Here is a 24,873-nt window from a genome sequence, read left to right as displayed (position 1 = left end):
CAACAAAAGTACAGTAAGGGAGTGATGTGGGTGTGTAATCCCAAAATGAGACTATCATGAGTCTCAAACACAGCCTCCTGTAAGGGTCTGATTAAAAGTTGATAGTGATGACTGCAAATCTGCTAATAGGGTCTGCATCTGATAGGTTTTAACTGCTGTAATTGTCAAAAAAAACCACCTATTGTATTTGTTAAAATCGTAGTAAAACAGCAGGAGCCGTGTTTAAAAAGTCATTCTACACTGCAAGGATCTCTCATTTTTCAGAAAGACTCATGGACACCTGGGTACTTATAAGCTGAGCAGTCTGGTCATCAACTTCAATATATTTCTATTGTATACTGCAAATTTAAAAATGTCTCTAAACTACATACAGTACCTACAGTTGCAATCTACTGTCATCTCAGCCAGGTATGCAAAGGGAGAGAGTTGAAGCCAAGGGGGAGAAGTTACAGCTAAGCAGAGAGTTGCATCTTGAGGTTTCCAGATGCATCTGTGAATAGGTTGCAAAGATGAAGCTTTAAATAAAGTGCAACTAGCAATTCAGTTCCAGACTCTGAATAAGGGCAGGTATTTATATGGATGGACAGAGACAGTCTGATAGTATATTACCGTAAGAGATTAAATAATGTTGTAAATAAATACTTACATGGACCTAACTAATTAAATGGGTAACAATAGAGTAGTGAAACTAATAATGTTTTAAATACAAACCAGTATACGGAAGAAACAAACTACTGACTTAATTAAGTCCTCTAAGGGTGGGCTATTTGTGTGGATATACATTCTATTGAAATATATGTGAAATGTTCCTAGCGAATTCTTCTTCTTCTTCTTCTTCTTCTTCTTCTTCTTCTTCTTCTTCTTCTTCTTCTTCTTCTTCTTCTTCTCCTTCTCCTTCTCCTTCTCCTTCTCCTTCTCCTTCTCCTTCTCCTTCTCCTTCTCCTTCTCCTTCTCCTTCTCCTTCTCCTTCTCCTTCTCCTTCTCCTTCTCCTTCTCCTTCTCCTTCTCCTTCTCCTTCTCCTCCTCCTTCTCCTCCTCCTCCTCCGTTTAAAACATTGCCACATCAGTAGTCATAATACCTAAATAAGCAGCATCAGTTGAACCCAAAGGTTTGGTGAAGTTAGGAGAAGTTGGTATAAATGAGTGAAGGAAAAGCAAATGAGGGAAGAGGGTCCAGCTTCTGAGCGCTCACAGTCTAAAGGGGAGGGGCAGTTAGACAGGAGTGACAAAGAAGGTAGAGACAGTGGGCGAGGAGCATGGAGCATTGGGTTAGAATGGAAGCTGGAAGGCTTTGATAAAGAAGTGGGTCTTGAGAGCCTGTTTGAAACTTCATGGAGAGATGGGTAGTCTGATTGGAGAGGGAGAGAGTTCCAGTGGTAGCAAGGGCAAAGTAATTGAGTGGAGAGCCTTCATTCACATGTGGCATGAAGTGGGCAGGTAGGAATGTGAATGGAGATGAGGTCAGAGATGTACACAGGAGAGGATTTGGTGAGTGCTTTGTGAGTGTTAGTAGTTTGGGTTCTAAAGAGGAAGAGGAGCCAGTGTAGGGCCTTGTAGGTGATGGGTGGCAGATATACATAAAAAAAAATATCAATGACCTGAAACCCAACATAAAATTTCAAATAGGAGAGTGCGGGTGGGTGGATTTAACCAGATTAATTAACAGGGTAATATCTGTCTATGATCACTAGTGGAAATTTCTGGGAAATAATTATTGTGACAGTGACATTGGAGGTGTAGGCCATATGTTTGTAGGAAACATGGGTTCCAATCAGGATATCAACATTCAAAATGTCACACCATAATGTTGTCATTTTCAGAATGTCGATATTTTTTGTGTTCAGAATGTTGACGTCCACAATTTTGACACTAACATAATGTCAACATATGTAGTTAGAGCTAGGCCAGTGGCGTAACTAGAAATTTTTCTCCCCCAAGCCAAAAAATTCTACGCCCCCCCCCCCATAATTGGCACTAGTAAAGGGACAAGCATGTGCGCGGCGAAGGCGCGCCGTCAAAAAGGGGGCGTGGTTTCGTTTAAATGGGCGTGGCTTCGCATAAAGAGGCGTGGCATTGCAGGAAAAGACTACCTTATACCCCAGTTTTGCAACCTGCACGCCCAGACGTTAGCCGCCACAGGAAAGAAAAATAATCCTGATTCATGCCCCTTCCATTATTTGTCATTTTTCCTCCTTATAGTAATGCCCAGTATACATTATGCCACATACTGCAAAGGCCCTCAGACATTATGCCACACACAATAATGCACATGACACAATATGCACACACCGTAATGCCCCCGACACATTATGCCACACACCGTAATGCCTGTGACACATTATGACAGGAATCGCAATGCCCGTTATACATTATGCTACACACTGCAATGCCCCTGATACATTATAGCACATACCACAATGCCCGTGATATAGTATGCCACACACCGCAATGTCCGTGATACATTATGACACACACCGCAATGTCCGTGATACATTATGACACACACTGCAATGAACCTGAGACATTATACCACATACCACAATGCCCATGATATAGTATACCACCCACCGCAATGTCCGTGATACATTATGCCACACACCGCAATGTCCGTGATACATTATGACACACACTGCAATGAACCTGAGACATTATACCACATACCACAATGCCCATGATATAGTATATAACACACCGCAATGTCCGTGATACATTATGACACACACCGCAATGTCCGTGATACATTATGACACACACTGCAATGAACCTGAGACATTATACCACATACCACAATGCCCGTGATATAGTATACCATACACCGTAATGCCTGTGACACATACCGCAATGCCAGTTATACCCTATGCCACACACCGCAATGCCCGTTATACATTATGCTACACACTGCAATGCCCCTGATACATTATAACACATACAATGTCTGTGACACATTATGCCACACACCGTAATGCCTGTGACACATTATGCCACACACCGCAATGCCTGTGACACATGACAGGAATCACAATGCCCGTTATACATTATGCTACACACTGCAATGCCCCTGATAGATTATAGCACATACAATGTCTGTGACATATAATGCCACACACCGTAATGCCTGCGACACATTATGCCACACACCGTAATGCCTGTGACACATGACAGGAATCACAATGCCCGTTATACATTATGCTACACACTGCAATGCCCCTGATAGATTATAGCACATACAATGTCTGTGACACATTATGCCACACACCGTAATGCCTGTGACACATTATGACACACACTGCAATGACCCTGAGACATTATACCACATACCACAATGCCCGTGATATAGTATACAACACACCGTAATGCCTGACACATTATGACACACACCGCAATGTCCATGATACATTATGCCACACACTGCAATGACCCTGAGACATTATACCACATACCACAATGCCCGTGATATAGTATACAACACACAGTAATGCCTGACACATACCGCAATGCCCATTATACATTATGCCACACTGCAATGACCCTGAGACATTATACCACATACCACAATGCCCGTGATATAGTATACAACACACAGTAATGCCTGACACATACCGCAATGCCCGTTATACATTATGCCACACTGCAATGACCCTGAGACATTATACCACATACCACAATGCCCGTGATATAGTATACAGACACCGTAATGCCTGACACATTATGCCACACACCGCAATGCCCATTATACATTATGCCACACACTGCAATGACCCTGAGACATTATACCACATACTACAATGCCCGTGATATAGTATACCATACACCGTAATGCCTGTGACACATACCGCAATGCCCGTTATACCCTATGCCACACTGCAATGCCCCTGAGACATTATACCACATACCACAATGCCCGTGATATAGTTTGTCACACACCGTAATGCCTGTGACACATTCTGACACACACCGCAATGTCCGTGATACATTATGCCACACACCGTAATGCCCATTACACATCAAGTCCTACAGTAAGGCTTCTAATTACTTTTAAATTACCTGCTCGTTGCCAGGGGTTTCATGCTCTTGGTTCCATGCACGGTGCCAGGGGTTTTCATGCTCAGGGTGTCATGCTCGTTGCCAGGTGTTTCATGCACTCGGTGTCATGCTCGTTGCCAGGGGTTTCATGCACTGGGTGTCATGCTCGTTGCTAGGGGGTAGTGCTTGTTGCTAGGGTTGTGCTCCCAGTGCCACATATGTCCTCAGTGCCAGATATTCCCCCACGGTGCCAGGTACTCACATGCCCCCAGTGCCAAATATAGCCTCTCCCCCCAGTGTCACATATGCCCCCAGTGCCAGATATTCCCCCACAATGCCAGGTGCTCACGTGCCCCCAGTGCCAAATATAGCCGCCCCATGTGCCAGGTACACATACAGTGCCATATATGCCCTCTCAGTGCCCCCCAGAGCCATATATGCCCCCTCAGTGCCCCCCCAGTGCCATATATGCCCCCTCAGTGCCATATATGCCCCCTCAGTGCCATATATGCCCCCTCAGTGCCCCCCAGTGCCATACATGCCCCCTCAGTGCCATATATGCCCCCTCAGTGCCATATATGCCCCCTCAGTGCCATATATGCCCCCTTAGTGCCATATATGCCCCCTCAGTGCCCCCCAGTGCCATATATGCCCCCTCAGTGCCCCCCCAGTGCCATATATGCCCCTCAGTGCCTCCCCAGTGCCATATATGCCCCCTCAGTGCCATATATGCCCCATCAGTGCCCCCCCCCAGTGCCATATATGCCCCCTCAGTGCCCCCCCAGTGCCATATATGCATACCTCCCAACTGTCCCGATTTTCGCGGGACAGTCCCGTTTCTGGGGACTGTCCCGCTGTCCCACCCGCGGGCCGCAGTGTCCCGCGATGGGGGGGGCAGTTGGAAGGCTCCTACACTCACTGCTCTGCATAGCAGAGCAGTAGTGAATAGACGCTGTGCGCATGCGCACAGCGTCTATTCAGCGCAGACAGTGGGAGAGAGGGCATGCCAGCAGGGTAGATGCTAGAATCAAGTGGGCTAAGGGATCTTTTCCGTAAGGGGGAGGAGTTACGACGCAAGGGGGAGGAGCTAGGCCAGCGGGATAGTTCCTCTACTATCCACGCCACCAACTATTACCTTTAGTAATTAGGTGGTGAGCGAAGCGGAGCGAGCCACCGTGCCCGAAGCGTGGCGAGCGAAGCGAGCCCGCGAGGGTACTTTTCGGGTACCCTGTTCGCCCGTAGCTCCTCCCCCTGGTGACGTAGCTCCTCCCCTCAATACGTCACAAGGTCCCTTCAGCCCCTCCGATATAGAACCAACCATGCCAGCAGCTCACAGAGCGCTGGGCATGCCCCCTCAGTGACGAAAACGGGGGCGTGGCCCGTGATCGCGGGTCCTCCCGCGAAGCCACGCCCCTTTTCCTAGACCACGCTCCCGACACGCCGGAGACTCAGAGGGACACGGGAGAGGCGCGCGCTGTGCCCTCCGTGTTCCTACTTCGCAGCGGGGGGCTAGTGACAACAGATTGACATGCGGACGCTCGTCTGCATGTCAATCTGCTCTAAATCAGTGGCGGCGCCCCCGCAGCCCCTCGCCCCCAAGCCACCGCGAGGGCTGCGGGGGCAGTAGTTACGCCACTGAGCTAGGCTACCATAAGTATTAGTGTTTGGCTGTAATTAGGGATAGGTTGTAATTGGGGTTAAGCTGTAATTAGAGTTGACATATCATACCACATCCAGAAACATTTATTATCACTGTATAAGAAACATAAATCAATATGTTGTTCTGTTAAAGAGTATCAATAATGATTTATCATCTTTGTAACTTTCTTAGCCCCATGTGCATTGCAATAAATAATCTCACTTTCATTCTCTTGTATTTGTGAAGTGATTAGGGATAAAGTGGGTAATTCAGAGGTGATCGCAACAGCAAATTTGTTAGCAGTTAGGAAAACCATGGGGGTCATTCCGAGTTGATCGCACGCTAGCTATTTTTGGCAGCACTGCGATCAGATCAAAACTCAGCAAAACTGCGCATTGCACCGCAATGCACAGGTGTGTCGTACGGATACAAAGAGGATCGGTGCTGGGTGATGGATTTAACGAAGAATCCATTCGCACAGCCGATCGCAAGGTGATTGACAGAAAGAGGGCGTTTATGGGTGTCAACTGACCATTTTCTGGGAGTGTTTGGAAAAACGCAGGCGTGTTCAAGCGTTTGCAGGTCGGGTGCCTGACGTCAATTCTGGGAGCAAAAAGACTGAAGTGATCGCAGCGGCTGAGTAAGTCCAGAGCTACTCAGAAATGGCAAAAAAAAAATTTGTACCGCTCAGCTGCAAAAGCGATAGCACACTTGCAAAGCAAAAATACACTCCCCCATAGGCAGCGACTATCTGATCGCTGCGCTGCAAAAAATAGCTAGCGAGCGATCAACTCGGAATGACCCCCCATGTGCGCTGCAGGGGGGGGGGCAGATATATCATTTGCAGAGAGAGTTAGATTTGGGTGGGTTAGTTTGTTTTTGTGCAGGGTAAATACTGGCTGCTTTATTTTTACACTGCAATTTAGATTTCAGTTTGAACACACCACACCCAAATCTAACTCTCTCTGCACATGGTTTTGCCCAACTGCTAACAAATTTGCTGCTGCGATCAACTCTGAATTACCCCCAAAATACTGTAAGAAGCACAGACTCACGAACTTTAGAGCCAGGTAAATTTTATTTGTCGTACTCTGTATAACTGCTCAAACCAACATGGGCATCTTATTATTGCAATTACATTTGATCCGCCTCAAATGTAGCCTATAAATGTATCTGGAACATGTATCAACATCAACTCCAAAACTTGCACTCAAATTCCAGGTATGTAGAGACAAATGTATGGCATGTAGCTAATGTATTTAGGGATATCTATTCAATACAGTATGTCACACCTCAAACTGATGTGCTTAATTGTCATCCAAGCCTCCTTATTGTACATTAATGGATCCTCTTCCCTAAGCTCAAAGGGGGATATGGGGTTGGATAATACAGTAATATTTCTCTATGTCCATTTGTCAATGTTACAATAGAATAGTTTAGTGAAAATTACTTTTCAGCATTTGTGGTTGTAAAATACTAGGGGGCAGATGTACTAAGCCTTGGAGAGTGATAAAGTGGAGAGAGATAAAGTACCAACCAATCAGCTCCTAACTGCCATGTTACAGGCTGTATTTTAAAAATGACAGGAGCTGATTGGTTGGTAGATTACCTCTCTCGACTTTATCACTCTCCAAGTCTTAACACATCTGCCACAATATATTCAAATCTAAACTTAAAGCATTTCTTTTTTTGTCCCTGTATTATATATTTGTATGTGTCCATACAGGAGACTGGCTGAAAGGGTTTGGCCTGGCAAGCGTTTCATCACTACTGGATTCCTCAAAGAGTGTGATCTTATACATTTCAGACTGTGGAGTTACTGGTCAAATCATTGATCGTGTGAGTGTCCTATAGACTATATACCAGATGTATAATGTTAGTACAGTCCGGACAAGCATCTGCACTGTTTTGCTAGCAATCACCCTCACCGTGGTTGGATTAATCCTACTCTTTCAAGTGTGAATATCCTGTCATGCTAATTGTACTGTTTGTGATCACAGTTCATATACCACAGACACCTCCTTCTGTAAATATCCAAAGGCACACCTGATTGTTTATTTTTACAGTACGTAGTCTGTTTAATACATTTAACTGTATTGAATATAATCTCCTATATAATAGCCCAGATCTGTAGCTAAGAGCTCTCATTGGGTTAGTGGCAGGTCTATCACACCCAGCCCACAGCTGATTGGGTGAGAAACGCCCTCCCACACAGGTTACATCCAATGGGAGGCTCTGCCCTTTGGCTGCTCTGTGTTTCCAGAGCAGCATTAACAATGGAGCTGATGGAGCTGCAGCTCCAGGACCACACTCCAAAATAGGCCCACTGCATCTGTAGCAACATACCCTCCAACAATTTACACATAAAAATCGGCACAAATTCGAAAAGGGGGCATGGCCACTGGTAAGGCCTTTTCCTATACTTTCAATGGAAGTTTGGAGAGCCAAAAATCGGTACAGACCATAAAAAAAGGTACTGTACCTGCCAAAAAGGTACAACTGGAGGGTATGCCACTGCATCTGCAGCAAGTCTCTGCGCTGTGGGTAGGGGAAAAAATCCATTTTCTACAGCGTTCTATAGGGGTCATGCTGACCCGAGCGATCAGGTCAGAACTGCGCATGCGCCGGCGCATGGCTGTCATTGCCTAGCGATCGCCTCTGCCTGATTGACAGGCAGAGGCGGTCGCAGGGTGGGAGGGGGCGGCAAGGTGGCATTTGGCCACCATTTTGTGGGCACGGTCCGGCCAATGCAGGCGTGTCCAGACCGTGCGGGGGCGAGCCACAGCGGCTGCGTGACGTCACACGCAGCCAATGCTACCCAGGGCAGCGACAAGTAACTCCCAGCCAGCTGCAGGAGCTTCGCTGGCCAGGAGTTACTGTTCAAGTACAAAAGTATTGCCACTGTGCGCGCGGGGGGGGGGGGGGGGGGGGGTAGGCTCACATGCGTGGCGGACTAGCCCTGTGGGTGTCCTCCCGCATATCAGTGTAAGTGATCGTAGCTGTGCTAAATTTAGCTACGACCCCCTATGTCCTGCTGTCAGTCCGCCTGCCCCCTCTGGCATCAACAATCCCCACACCCTAGCCACGGCGCAGGTGGACCAAAAGCTGCTGCGGCCACCATGTGTATGAAAGCGGTACAGCGGAAGTCTTTCATAGCCCTCCCTGCGTGCACACTCTCTGAGCCCCGGAGCCTCCTCTGCGCGTGATATCACAGAAGTGCTTCCCCGCCACAGACGTGCCCAGATCCCAAGAGGCCCTGACTCCGCAACACAGCGCCCTGGGCTGCCGGCCTGGAAGCCCTGTGATGGCTAATGTAATGGATAGAGCGGGTGATATCGCGAAGGGTAATGTCTGGACTCTGAATCAATGTAAAAGGTGACAGTGCTGTGCAGTGCAGTGGGTGTGCAGTGTCACTGACACTGCACAGCACTCTCACCTTTTACATTGATTCAGCGAGTCAGTCACTTCTGCCAGCCAGTCACTATTGTTAGTGCCGGTGTCCCAACGCGCCACATTACAGGGAAGTGGATGCACTAACTAAACTACAGCTCCCAGCAGCCTTTAGAGCTGAAGCATTTCTGGCGCTAAGGGCTGCTGGGAGCTGTAGGATAGTGACTGGCTGCTTGGCTGCTGTGTGAGTCTCCGGGAGAGCCACTGCCAAAGGGAGGACAGCAGCTTAGCTGCTTCCAGGAGGAGAAGTAGGAGAAGCATTACACGCCCCTCCCCCACTCGCAGTACCTCCGGGCCCCATCCGCATCACCCTCACACACTTCCTCCACCACCTGCAGTGGATCCGGACCCCCTCTCCCACTGCGTCTCCCCCGCACCCGCCACTTCCCCAACCACAGCACCTACTAGGTGATTCCTCAGGCCCTGTGTGTGCTGTACCCGCCGCTGCAAGGGGCTACGACCCCTTAACCACTGCACGCCCTCTGTCCATGCAATATTTAACCACTCACACAATTATGATTGGAGGTAATACTCCTTATAATAAAAATATTGCACGCCACAAGGGCGTGCAAGGGTTAAGGTGGCATATCCCCTTACGACGGTGTGAAGAGCGATGAATCACCTAGTAATTTAATATCCACATACCCTCCAACATTTTACACATACAAATCGGTACAAATTCAAAAAGGGGGCATGCCCACGGGTAAAGGGGGAATGGCCACGCCCCTTTTCCTATACGTTCAATGGAAGTTTGGAGAGCAAAAAATCGGTACATACCTTAAAAAAAAGGTACTGTACCTGCCAAAAAGGTACAGTTGGAGGGTATGTATCCATAAGTGCTGTGGTATGAATCACCACTAAAAGGTTTATATAAATCTCATGTGCCCCTTTCAATTACTTTAGATATGTAGGGGTCTATTTACTAAGCATTGAAGAGATATAAAGTGGATGGAGATAAAGTATCAGCCAATCAGCTCCTAACTGCCATGTTACAGGCTGTGTTTGAAAAATGACAGTTAGGAGCTGGTTGGCTGGTACTTTATTTCCAGCTACTTTGTCTCTGTCCTTAGTAAATAGGCCCCATAGTCTTTAGGAAGTAGTCAGGGCCGAAACTAGGATTTTCGGCACCAGGGGCAAGGCTGCAATTTGGCCCCCCCGCCCCCCCCCCCCCCGCCCACCCCTTCCCCTTCAACACACACGTACACACAGACACACAATCACACTAAATTACCATATATTTAGAATAAAATGGATACTAATAGACCATATTGCCCCCCCTGTGTGCCCCAAATGCCCTAAGCATCTGTCATATGGCACACAGCAGCGTGTTCCCTACATGTCCCGTTTGCCCCAGATGTGCTTAACTTCTGTCACATGGCCTCCCCAACAGCATCTTTCCCATACATTGCACAACATCGCTGCACTGCATCATTACACTACATCACTACAGTACATTCCCCTGTACGCTGCACTACATCACTAAACATCCGCCTATACGCCACACTGCGCTACATCACTACACTACATACCCCTATACACTGCACTACATTACTACACTATAACCCCCTATATGCTGCACTACATTACTACACTATAACCCCCTATACGCTGCACTACATTACTACACTATAACCCCCTATACGCTGCACTACATTACTACACTATAACCCCCTATACGCTGCACTACATTACTACACTACATGTTCCTCTGCACTGCACTACATACCCTATATACTACACTACATAACTACACTACAGCGCCCATTCCCCACAATAACATCAGAACATCTTACCTTGAGTAAGATGTGTCTTTCATTCTTAGCACCTCTGTGCTACTATGGAGCTCCAGTTAGATTTAAACTAGGGCAGCATGGAGTGGGCTCGGTGGATGAAGGGGGGCAGGCCACCTGGTTCACAACAGCAGCAGCAGCCCACGGGTGGCTGGTCCTGGAGCAGGGACCAGCCACTATATACAAAGGGTCACTTGCAGAGGAGGTAGGGCGCAGCAGAGATTGCATGCACACACTGACTCTGCTGGCCGACTCCTCTCCTCTGGCCGGGCCGCCTGCTAGTGACGTCAGCATGCTGCTGAGAGCTGGGACATCGCCGCGTGCTAGGACCGGTGAGTGACATCCGCGGCTGAGAGAGGCAGACTCGGGATGCGCGGCTTCACTACTGCTCCAAGGAGAAGCCAGCGTCTGTGTCACAGCTCCACTACAGGTCCGCCTCTCACAGCCGCGAGCTCCAAGTTTTATATACTGCTGCTGCTTCTGCCGGGTCTGCCACCTGTTCTCTTGGTCTCTCTGCGCCCCCCAGAATTCTGCGCCCAGGTCACGTGCCCCCATAGCCCCCCCTAGTTACGGCCCTGAAGTAGTCTTATTTATACTGCCTATGTGTGATATAACACTAACACTACACAATTATCTAATCGAAGTATAGAATATGCAATAGTATTTATGCTGCATGGCTTTATCTTTTACAACAGTAAAGGGGGTACACACGGAGAGATCCATTCTTAAATTCTAAGCAATCTGACTAGATTGCTTAGATTTTAAGCACAGATCTCTCGTGTGTACCCCCCACAGCGATAGCGATGCTCAGCCCTGCGCATTGCTATTGCCGATGCTAGATTGGCCTGCATGCAGGCACAATCTAGCACATCACTCTCACCCGCTGGGTGAAATGAACGGCCCTTCCCCCCCCTGCTCATTACACATCGCGCAGTGCTGAGTGGGGGGGGGGGGATGTGTGCTGAGCGGTCTGTGACAGATCGCTCAGCACACATCTCTCTAGTGTGTACTGGGCTTTAGTGTCACAGCTTGCAGAGCTTAGCTTGTACTAGTGAATCATTGTATTATATGGTCGGTTACAGCTGTCACACATTAGGGCTGCTAAGCTTGATCATAGCCTAAATAAGTAATAACAGAAAGCTACTGTACATCAGTCACTTGAGGTTCAGTTTGTGTTTCTTTTCCCTACCGAGCTGCACATGGATATGCCTGGCATGACAGACACAATCATGCACTCAACGATGGACAACATCTGCAAAAATAATAGTTTGAATGCAGAACAAGATTGTTAAATGGAGTTTGTAATATGAAAGTGTTCCTGACTGTATTAAACAGGGTAAAACATCTAAAATCATGTACCACCTCTGAGGCTACAGAAAATTGTACTTCCCAGGAAATACTAGCCATATAATTTATCATTGAGGCACACATTTACAGCAAGTACTGTAAATCACAATGGTGCTGATGCACTTGGTCATATGCATAAATGAAGCACATGAGCACCAAACAGGGCTGTTTCTACGGCCGGACGAGCTAATTGCACGGGGCGCCTGCAGCCAGTGTCTGTAGAATGGGGTACATGTATTATCCTCCATTATGGAGGAGAAGTGGTATCAGTGCATGTTACGGTTACTGATGCCGCTTTTCCCCACATGTATTACACCGGCGGTGCGAGCTCTCTGTAAAATAGTGCACCAATGTGCAGTGGCACTGACCGCTCCTACACCTGCAGCTATCGATTTCAACAGCTGCAGATGTCGTTGCCCCATACACAGGTACTCTTACCTGGCTGCCATCTCCGGACTACGCATGGGAGATCTTGCAATAGTACAGAGATCTCACACATGTGCACTACAGCCTGCCAGGAGGGGAAACACAGTGCATCAGCACTAGGATGATGCAATGTGGTGGAGCTGTCAGCGATCGCTGGATACCATTGGGCAGATGTATTGAGCCTTGGTGAGTGATAAAGTGGAGAGAGATAAAGTACCAGTCAATTAGCTCCTAACTGCCATGTTACAGTCTGTGTTGAAAAATGACAGGAGCTGGTTGGTTGGTACTTTATCTTTCACCACTTTATTACTATCGAAGGCTTAGTACATCTCCCCTCAGGTATGTTACTTGATTTTATGTGGATGGGTTGTCTTGCTGTTTTTGAAAATGTAATCATTCCCAGCCATACTGCACAATTACTTTGCCATTTCAATTGTACATTTTTGCAGCACATTTGCCACACCCAGTGACGTAACTAGACATTTTAGCGCTGTGTGCAAGAAACCGCATCAGCGCCAGAAAGAGCCCCTTTTTACACATTACGTCAGGTGGAGTACCCTTTTACACATTACGACAGGTAGTCACGACATAGAGAGAGATGGGTGGGAGAGGGAGAGGTGGGAGAGACACACACACACAGTGGTACCTATGTGATGTTGACTGGAGCGCAGGCAGCCATGGTGGGGGTCTGCGGGATGTGCCTGTGCTGGTGATGGCTGTAGCTGTGGTACACTATGGAATCAGAGCTGCTGGAGCTGCCACCACCTCAGCCCGGCCGGCATCCCCTGCCAGGAGGAGGCATGTCTCCGGCTCCGCCTGTATGGTGCAGGGACACTGCGCTGTTTCACCAGTCAAGGAGGAGGGCAGAGGAGCAGGGCAGAGCTGCAGCACATGGAACGGGGAGACAGAGATAGTCTGCATAGCGCTGCTGGCTATAATATACAGTATATCAGCAGGCAGCAGCTGTGCGTCCAGCAGAGGAGCCGATCGCAACTCTACTTTTATATGTTATAGCAGGAAGTGCAGCAGCTGTCCAATCGGCGTGGATGTGGATGATGTGCCCACAGTGCAAGTGCGCTGTTAATACTGCAAATCACATGTCAATAAGATATATTCAAAGTCCCATTTAGGCAGCCCATCTGGTGACTTAAAATTTCTCACTACAGAAGATGGACAAAAGTCTCTCATTACCTAAATACCAAGGAAGTTCAATTTGAGTTCATACTGATTCTAATCCGTGTGAGCAGGAATTTACAGCTCTGTGTGAATGGAGCTGCCGGTAATAGATAAAAGCTGGGCAGGTAATAGTTAACAGTGTGTGCTGGGTGCCAGCATAGATACTCACACTGTAACTCTGTCTCCCAGCAAGAAATCGGACACTATAAGGGAGTAGGACACTATAAGGGAGTAGGACACTATAAGGGAGTAGAGTGAGCGCTGGCTTCTCCTTCCTTTTTGAAGCAGCCAGAAACTCCTGAAACATCTAGAGTAAAACTTCCGCGATCACGAATGAGAACAGACGCTGCAGGATGGGAGGGAGGCAGACCAAACACGGACAGGAAGCCTTAGCGATGAAGCACTGCCTCAGGGAAGGACTGCCGGGAGGAGCGCACTTTACAGCTGACAGCGTTGCAGCAGGGGACAGTGGCGGTGCATGCAACCAAGGGTGGACGCGAGTGGTGCACCCACACGGCAAGTGTGCTGTGTGCCAGGCACCACTCACCCACACCTAGTTACGGCACTGGCCACACCCATTCGAGAACCGCATGGCACTACCCACAGCACACCCATATTGCACAGCCTTAGGGAGGATCCAACACACCACTATTCGAAACGGCCAGCATTCCAACAATGCAGATTTGACTTGATAACAAGTCAAATCTCCCTGTAGAGTGTCGAAAACAGCCGCGTTGTCCAAATTGTTTTATAAATTAGAGGACCTCCTAAAAGATGAGATGAGGAACTGGTGTGATAACATTCCCCTACAAAAGTATATAGATGAAAAAATTATTCCTAGGGGTATAAGAATTTTCAAACATTTGTCTATTAATGACAATCCTACCCTATTAAAAGAATGGAATGATATCTAGATCATTGCTCCTTCCCATTGATTAAAATACTAATTAAGTACAGAGAAGATAAAGTTAGGGAGATCACAGATCAAATAGATCATGTTAAGGATGAGTTACCCACATTAAAGATAATATAACCTTCACTGAGAAGGATGAGCAAATTAATTACAGAGTAGAAAAGTTTGAGAGAGAAATTAAACAACAAAAAAAAAAAAAAACGCAGATTTCATAGAGACCAAGAAGACAATAGGACACATTATATAATGTCTTATAATAAGTCTAGGAGACCCCAATTTAAAGGGAATTATACTGACCATAGAACCCCCATACATCTCAAGGGGAGGGGCAATATAAGTTTGGACACACTACAACCACTAGGAGACATGATAGAGCTGAGAAGCCCCACTTTCAGCATAAACCAAACCATGTCACTAATCAACAAGAAAGTATGTATAAGTCCCCACTAAATAGAGAGCGAGTTAGAGAAAAGATGGATATGTCTAAGGATTTTGCCCAAGTAGGGAGGAACCATCGACCCAGTCACTACGACTCCCCCACCACTCACACCCCGAAAAGACCAAAAGAAAGAGAGGAGGAAGGAGTAGAGGTAAAGGAAACAAGAAGAGTGAGGTACAGGTAGACGCTACAGGAATATATAATCTGTCTATACACAAATTGACCATTGACCAGACCAAATTACTCCAGAAGGGTCTTAATTTTACGCCAACAAAAGAACCAAATATCTTTTAATCATTTTTGGATTTAAAAAAAATCATTAGAGAGCTTTGTCGCCAAAGGTATTTTGCACATAAACAGCTAAAAAAACAGTTGCAAGATGAGGACTTATGTCCTATTGTCCTAGATGAGACAGATATGGATGGATTACTCACTCTAGAACAAGTACGACTAGAAAATAACACAGAAGTACTACTATATGATGTAGAGGTGACTAAAGAACACATTCAAATTCCAAATTTCAAAAGGAAGCCCCAATTCTTCCCTCATGAACACAAAAGTCCCGCAATAAGTATCTTCTATAATAAGACTCTACAGGACTTAAATCACTCTGCCAAAAAAAAGAAAGTGAAACAAGGACATATTACCCAGTTACATATAAACAAATCCTTACCAAAACAGAGATATTAGCACTCAAACAGCTGAAGGATGACTTTTCATTGGTTATAAAACAAGATGACAAGGGGGGGAGGGGATTTTCATTCAAAACAGGGAGGATTATATTCAGGAAGCAAAGAGGCAATTAAATAACCCAGAACACTATGTTAAACTCAAAAGCGACCCCATCACCCACTTTCAGATTAAATATGACAAATTATTGACACAGGCTAGAGCAGAAAATGCATTGCTAGAGGAAGAATCGAAGTATTTGCTTTGTGCTCACCCAATCACACCTATTTTTTTATCACTTCCCCAAAATTCACAAAACACTTATTTCACCGCCAGGGCATACTATTATCTCAGGTATTGGGTCCCTCACTTCTAATTTATTACAATTTATAGAGGCACACTTACAAGGTCACGTCATTCAATTGAAATCTCATATTAAGGATACTAAACACATTTTTTTTTTTTAAATCATGGAAATCTGCTGGACAGAAGGATGGGGGTTTTTGACCCTTGATGCCCAAGCATTATACACAATTATCCCCTATAAACAAGGGTTGGAGGCAGTAGAATATTATTTGAATTTGAATACAAACATAAGAATTGAACATTGTGACTTTGTGCTGAATGCAATTTTATTTATTTTAACACACAATTATTTTTTGTTTCAAGACACCTTTTATTTACAAGCACTAGGGACAGCCATGGGGACCAGATTTGGACCTAGTTTCACAAATCTCTATATGGGCCGCTTTGAAGACAAACTTATATGGAGCTGCCCATATAGAGACAATCTGGTCCTCTATGGCCATTTTATAGATGATTTATTATTTGGAGTGGAGGGGGGGCATGTTAAAGCACTGGAATGTGTCAATTATTTGAATACCAACACATTTAACTTAACACTCACCCATACTTTTAGTTATGAGAAAATAGACTTCCTCTACATCAACTTCTATGCTCAAAACAATCAAGTGATTACTCAGTCTAATTTTCTCAAATCAGTAGGCACTTCGAACTATTTACATTACCCCAGTGGCCACTACCTGCCGTAGATTAAGAACACACCCAAAAACAAGATTCTAAGGTTGAGATGGAACTGTGCAGAGGAAGAGGACTTTACTTCACAGTTGGAAATTATGTTAACTTCCGAAGAAGGGGATAACCTGAGAGCCTTCTCATTAACGCTAAACTCTATGCTAACTCAATAGATCTGAGTTATTGATAGAAAACCCGTCTAAAGTGTAATCTAAAAGAAAGAGGGGTGAATTGGGTCCTGCAATTCATAGACAATCAGAAGAAAAAGAACAAGCCACATTCTTTTCCAAATTTAATTCAAAATCAGGAGAAATAAAAAAAATCATACAAGCCAACTTTTCTATCTTAAAACAAGATTCTATACTAGAGAAATGCATCTCAAATAGACCTAGGATCAGGTTTAAGAATAATTCAAATATAGGGAATATATTAGCACCAAGTATGCTAAAGACAGAGGACAAAATACTTAAGGAACCGTGGCTTCCATCCAAACCTAAGGGTAATTATTGTTGTAATAGACCCATATGCCTCACATGTAAATATTTGGTAAATAAGACCAAAACCATCACTTCACATGCTAATGGAGAGGTGTTTGAAATCAAACAGTACACCAACTGTGAATCAAGATATTGTATATATGTATTACAGTGTCCCTGTCTTTTGCAGTACGTTGGAAGGACGACGAGATCTATCAAATGCAGATTTCGTGAACATAGACAAATCATTATAATCATAGGGGTGTATTCAATTCAAGTAAGAACTGCCGTCTTGCCGGAAAGATGTCAGTTTCTGACTTTTTTAGGTCGAATAGTGTTCCAACCTATTCAATTGCACTGCTGTTTTTTCGAAAGGTCGTCAGTTCCGACTTGTTGGAAAACACGTGGACTTTAAAAAAAGTCAGAATGACATTGTCGAGAATGGCCAAATCCTGTCGGATTTGGATGCAAATTGAATACTGCATTGTCGGATCCTTTCCGTCGGAAAGGATCCAATAAGCACTGAATAGACCCCATAGTGTTTCACAACATTTCATTAGAAACCATAATAGTGATCCCAAAGGTCTTACAATTACCATAGTAGAACAATTCACGAATACCAAAAGAGGGGGAAATAGGTTCCGTCAATTGTGTCAAGGGAAATCATCCTGGATATTTAAAGTAGATACTCCGCATCCAAACAGGCTAAATGAAGCATTGACAATACTTTTTTGGATTAACTGGTATACCGGATGGACATTTCAGTTCTCTATGTGGAGGGAGGGACGTCTGTCACCTTTCTCCCTATAGGGAGCACACCTCCACTCCTTTTTTGTTTCTTAGAGATACGAAATACCACCAACCTTTGAAATACATCATTAAGAATTGGTGTTATTTTGTTGCTTTTGCATGTGATTTCATGCACATACATCTACGTGTAACAGGGCTGGGGCGTGATGCAGTGCCTGCTGCCGTGCAGGTGTCGTCACACTGCTTACCTTTGGTCGCTCTTTTCACGTACAGTATGTGGAAGCGTCAAGGAACCCAACCTCCCGGATCAATCCAAGACACCTTCTCTCAACAACGGTCGGCAGGCATCCTAAAGAAAAGGAACGTACTGATTAAGACGTATCAACCCACTTTCTCTCAAGAGCAGGGCACGTCAGGGGTAGCGGCGCACTTAACCGGCTGGGCTTTGGGTACTTCTTCCCTCTCATTACTGTGGACGGGAATGGGGTTCTGTTATAGACAGCCGTCAACTCCAGATTAACGGGAAGTTGAGGCGCGTGGGACAAAACCGTTACTCCACACCCTCTTCAATCCCTTACATTGTACACCGCGTGGAACCAGCCGTTTCTTCGCACACGACCAGATGTGGGTTCTCCGGATCTGCCATATGGACCCACTTCCAGCAAAATCCGTCTGGGCCAGTTCTGTACACTGCAACCCCTGGTCCTATGGAATACCGGGTGAGGTGCAGGCCGGAGGCCTGGGTGAGGTGCAGACCGGGGCCTGGGTGAGGCATAGGCCGGGGGCCTGGGTGAGGCGCAGGCCGGGGGCCTGGTTATGGGCACAGGCCGGAGGCCTGGTGATGGAGCACAGGCCGGAGGCATGGTAATGGGGCACAGGCCAGAGGCCTGGTTATGGGGCACAGACCGGAGGCCTGGTTATGGGGCACAGACCGGAGGCCTGGTTATGGGACACAGACCGGAAAGGCCTGGATGTCCCCACAGGCCTTGTGCCTGTCCCTGGTGCTCAAGGGAGGAATTAAAGATAAGTAAAGGTGGCCCAAGACCGCCTACCCGTCACGGTGGGAGAGGCTGCAGCGGGGCTTCGTCAGCTCTTTTGTTTGCCTCACGCTGCAGCACTCACCGCCGGACTTCCGCTGCTGGGCGTCTTCCCTCACCGATTCTCCCTCTGGCATCTTCCTCCTCTTCTTCTTTTCCGCCATCACCGCCTCCACCGCTGCTGCTTCTCCGTCCTCTTTCTTCTCCTGGAGATCTTCTTCCGTCCACGTCCGGTGCACGACTGAGCTCTCCCGCACTGCAGCGTCTCTTATATGATGCTAGGAGAGGGCGTAGCTATGACGCTGCGAGCCCCGATTGGCTCGCGCTTGGCATGGCATTGAAATTACCGTGATGTGATTGGAGGGACTTGAATCCTAATGGATGCAAGTCCCTCCATGCTGGAAACCCGCTGCCATGCCGGAGCCCGCCGCTGTACCGGAGGGGAACGGGGAGCAGCACTCTCCACATTCCCCCCCTTTGTCCTTTGTGGTCCACACAAAGCAAGAGTCCAACCATACAAAGTCAGGTTCTGCGTAGCGGGGGCTTGGAACACCACGACTAGAACGCTGAGAATGCCTCGGTAAGGGAGGGGTGACCACATCAGTCGGGGGTTGAGTCCTTGGTGACTCGCTCAGCTGATTCTCCACCGCAGGCAGCCACCACTCTGTCTGGCATAGGAATAGAAACTTCCCAGGCAGGAGTCCCAACCATTTCAGCCTCCTCCGAGGACCCAGTATATGCAACAGGATCCGGGAAAGGACAAGGTCGCAGTTTATCCCGATGTAACGTACGTAGATGTCCAGTCCCAGCGGTTGACCCGGCTTGATAAACTGGGCCATCCGGAGACAGGCAACAGTGAACAACAAACGAGATGACCTCCCACCGTTCCGACAGTTTCCCCCCAGGGCGGACCTCATACACCTACCGCCAATGACCCAGTTTCTTTGGACCTTGAAGGTGTATGTTGCTGATCTGCGATGAGTCTTCCCGCCAGCTTGTGGGCCACCTTCAGGCATAGACAATGTTCCTACACCCATCCGGCAGGGACAGGAGAACTTCCTCTTTGGTCCCGGACAATTGTAAATCATGCGCCTCCTACCCCAGCTGACCAAACAGCAAAAAGAAAGGAGAGAACCCAGTGGTGTGATGACCCTGGTTATTATAGGTCCAGACAAGCTCTTGCACATGTTTAGGCCATCAATGCTTCTTTGCTTTCTCCAGCACGCAGAGCATTTGCAGCAGGGTCTTGTTAAATCTCTCACAGCCTCAATTCCCCTGTGGGTGGTAAGGCGTCATACGGGATTTCTGGATGCCATAAAGATGGCAAAGGCGTTCCATCAACTGTCCTTGAAAGCAGGCCCCTTGATCAGAATGAATCCGCTCGGGACAACTGTACTGCTGAATGAAGTGCTCAACGATCGCCCATGTTGCTGATTCGGCAGTTTGATTCCGGGTAGGAACCATTACCGTGAACTTGGTGAAATGGTCAGTCATCACTAGGGCATACTGGTGTCCACTGATCAACTCCCCAATCTAAACATAGTCAATCATCAGAAATTCCAACAGCTGACTGGTCCAGATAGTTTGGATGGGTGCATGTTGTTCCTGTGGCTTGACTACCACACATCTCCTGCACTCTCGACATACCTGATCTACGACAGCTTGCAGTCGAGGGGCAAAATACTGGCATCTTAACCAATGGTATGTCTTATGGGTTCCCAAATGAGCCCCCTGCTCATGCACCTCTTACATCAATGTTCGCACCCGGGCTTCCAGCACCACCACCTGTTCAATAATACGAAATTCTTGCTCCAAATAGCACTGTCTCCGCAAGGTACAAGCACAGACCCGCAATTGGTCCCAACGATGCATCACCTTCCTACAGACTGCAGTCAGCCCATCCTGCTCTCGTCGAGATGGCAGATGACCTTCTTGTTTCCACTGTCGAATAAGATTCAGACCCTCGTCATCCTCCTGCTCCTGCACCCAGTCCATTTCTGTATATCTGAGTAGTGCAGCCCGGGTGTTCAAATGAGACACCTCTCTGGTAACAGGCTGCTGCACGTGTGTTAGATCTGGCATTTCCTCCCCATCTCCATCTTCCTCCCCACCAGGCTTGGCGTTGGCGTTACTCTTTCCTGATCGATAGTGAATCTTATGGGAAAACTTGGCCAACCTGGCCACCCACAATTGCTCTAGAGCGCCCAGCTTGGCGGTTTCCAAATGCGCCAAGGGGTTGTTGTCCATAAAGATGTCCACATGGACCGTGGTCAAGTACTCTGCAAATTTTTTAGTTACAGCCCAAACTACCACCAGCAATTCCAGCTTGAAGGAACTATAGTTGTCTGGGTTCCTCTTGGTCTCTCGCAAGCCACGACTGCTGTAGGCAATCACCCGCTCTTGTTCATCCTGAACTTGAGCTAAGACTGCACCCAATCCCTTTATACTTCCATCTGTTTGCAGAATGAAGGGTTTCTCGAAATCTGCCTACCCTAACAATGGAGCCTCAGTGAGACTTTTCTTCAACCGGTTGAAGGCCAGGTCCTTTGCTTCTCCTGATGTCTCCAGGTTTGCTCTCCTCATGGTAGCAATCCCTCAAAGCAACACATGCAGGGGCTCCGCGATCCAGGCAAAATCTTTGGTGAAGCGTCTGTAATACCCAACCAAACCCAGGAAAGCCCGCAGCTCCATGACGATGGTGGGCACCTTCCACTCTTGAAATGCCGCAATCTTGCTGGGGGTAGGGTACACTCCATCACGGGAGACCACATGCCTGAGATACTCCAAACTGGACTTCAACAGGTGGCACTTCCGAAGTTTAAGCTTTAGGTCATACTTTTCCAACCAAAACAAAATCACCAAGTAGGCGCACAATACCAATGATGTTGATAAAAACACAATTTATTAACATAAAACCAATGACAAACTGATTAAAAAACACAACACTACACAGAGCATATAACTGAGGTATTATACCTTATAATTCACACATAAAGTGTATTGTTAAGTGAAAGGGACACTGAACTACAGGAGAACCCGTCTCTGTAAGATAGGGTTAATCTCTCACATTAATTCCATATCAGACAGTTTAAATGAAAAGGAAGTCCTGTAAACTGATGTAATAAGCGTTTGTGACCATAAAGGTATCCGGATTTAAATAATGTTTCCTTGGAGCAAAATAAACCAACCGATTAATGTTACTCACTGAGACGTAATGATCTCTTGCTGCACGGGATAAATGGTTAAGGAACCGCTTGTTATCACCCTGTGCATGGGTGAGACATCCGTCAGCGGTATATTCAGATGAAAGCCATTTCTTTCTGTGCAGCACCAGTTGCCTGTATCAGACCACCATACAGATCCTCCAGCTTGCTGAGCGACGCCCGGCCGGGCAGGAGGTAACAATGTTCCAAATGCAAGGAGAGTTAGAGTGGAATGATTAAATCACAGGCTGGATCATTCACCGGTGACTTGTAACGGACGGCTGAAAGTGATGGATGTCGTGCTCCGTGGGACACTTAATGGTCAAGTGTGGCCCTTTCTTCTGTACCCTCAACGCGTTTCTCCGCACCTAAGGCGGCTTCTTCAAGAGGCAGAGTGTTGAACACTCTGCCTCTTGAAGAAGCCGCCTTAGGTGCGGAGAAACGCGTTGAGGGTACAGAAGAAAGGGCCACACTTGACCATTAAGTGTCCCACGGAGCACGACATCCATCACTTTCAGCCGTCCGTTACAAGTCACCGGTGAATGATCCAGCCTGTGATTTAATCATTCCACTCTAACTCTCCTTGCATTTGGAACATTGTTACCTCCTGCCCGGCCGGGCGTCGCTCAGCAAGCTGGAGGATCTGTATGGTGGTCTGATACAGGCAACTGGTGCTGCACAGAAAGAAATGGCTTTCATCTGAATATACCGCTGACGGATGTCTCACCCATGCACAGGGTGATAACAAGCGGTTCCTTAACCATTTATCCCGTGCAGCAAGAGATCATTACGTCTCAGTGAGTAACATTAATCGGTTGGTTTATTTTGCTCCAAGGAAACATTATTTAAATCCGGATACCTTTATGGTCACAAACGCTTATTACATCAGTTTACAGGACTTCCTTTTCATTTAAACTGTCTGATATGGAATTAATGTGAGAGATTAACCCTATCTTACAGAGACGGGTTCTCCTGTAGTTCAGTGTCTCTTTCACTTAACAATACACTTTATGTGTGAATTATAAGGTATAATACCTCAGTTATATGCTCTGTGTAGTGTTGTGTTTTTTAATCAGTTTGTCATTGGTTTTATGTTAATAAATTGTGTTTTTATCAACATCATTGGTATTGTGCGCCTACTTGGTGATTTTGTTTTAGTTGTTTTACTTTCAGGAGGCCGGCTACCTCCTTACCAAGTGGCTGCCATTATCAGTGCTATATTTGCACGACCCTGTTCAGCGCCTAAAAACCTTTTTTTCGTTTATACTTTTCCAACCGCTGGAGAACCATGTCAAGTCGAGCAGTGTTCCTCCAATGTCGCCGTGAACACAATGATGTCATCCTGATAGATCAGCAAGGCCTCAAAATTTAAATCCCCCAAGCATCTTTCCATCATCCGCTGGAACGTGGTGGGTGCATTGTTCAAACCAACCGGCATGCAACAAAATTCAAACAACCCAATGGGCGTAACAAACGCAGTTTTCTCCCTATCCTGTGTGGCCATGGGCACTTGCCAGTATCCGCTGGCCAAGTCCAAGGTGGAAAAGAATTTTGCATTGACCAGCGCGGCTAAGGACTCCTCGATCCTGGGGAGAGGGTAAGCATCACGGACAGTACAACTGTTCAACTTCCGATAGTCCACACAAAAACGGATGGTCCCATCCTTCTTCCGGACAAGGACTATAGGTGCAGCCCATGGACTCTTACTCTCTTGTATCACGTGGTTGTCCAACATCTAAAGCAGCATTGTCTTGACTTCCTGGTACAATCGGGGAGGTATCGGCCGATACCGTTCTCAGACAAGTGGAACATCCCCTGTGCGAATCTCATGTTGCAGGTCATCCGTGCACCCGAAATCCTCCTCATGTCGTGAAAAAACTTTCTGTCGATTCCAGAGCATCTGATCCAACTTGCTCACATCCCCGGCATCACACTCTTCCAGTTACATGTCCATCTGTTTTCGGATAACCATGCCGTTCCACTCGGGGCTGGTCTCTTCTAGCTCCTCCATTCGAACGGACATCGCCAATGTTTCCGAAGCCCCTGGTTGTATGGAGAGTTTCCGCATCCCTTGAATGCTACCTTCATCGATTACCACCACCTGAGCGATAACTGTTCCCGCCGGAATTCACCAAAGCTGATCTGTGAGATTGCAGAAACGGATGGAGACCTTCCCTCCGGCCACCACCAACACGGTACGGGCCACCATCACCCCAGATCCTATTCCTAACACATCCGTATGCTCCACCATTTCTTCCATGTCATTCAGGTGCTGATGGGTCCGTACCTCCAAGGGAATAATGGTCTCTTGACAAGGGGGTAATTCCAGGCGCTGGCGGTGACCGATCTTTAAAAGGCCCAGATGTTCATCAGTCATCCCTTGGCCCCTGGTCCCTTGTCGCCGACCCACCTGTTGGAAAGCCTGCTGTACAGGACGCTGAACTCCCAAATTCTTTCAGTATCGTGGTCTAGTCTCCTGGAACAGTAGCTGGTCTAGATG

The 24,873-nt window shown here is 47.0% G+C and overlaps 1 protein-coding gene across 1 annotated transcript in view; it reads left to right on the top strand.

Moving 5' to 3' along the window:
• The window catches only part of LOC134947608 (uncharacterized), a 146,393-nt gene that overhangs the window by 31,308 nt on the left and 90,212 nt on the right, over positions 1-24,873 (top strand). The window contains exon 4 of the mRNA XM_063935612.1: positions 7,389-7,501. Coding sequence (XP_063791682.1) covers positions 7,389-7,501 — 113 coding nt within the window. The remainder of the gene's footprint in view (positions 1-7,388; positions 7,502-24,873) is intronic.

This window comes from Pseudophryne corroboree, chromosome 8 (genome assembly GCF_028390025.1).
Source record: "Pseudophryne corroboree isolate aPseCor3 chromosome 8, aPseCor3.hap2, whole genome shotgun sequence".
NCBI classification, from domain to species: Eukaryota; Metazoa; Chordata; class Amphibia; order Anura; family Myobatrachidae; genus Pseudophryne; species Pseudophryne corroboree.
The sequence above is the reverse complement of the archived record's forward strand: the minus strand, read 5'-3'. Positions and strand labels throughout refer to the sequence as shown.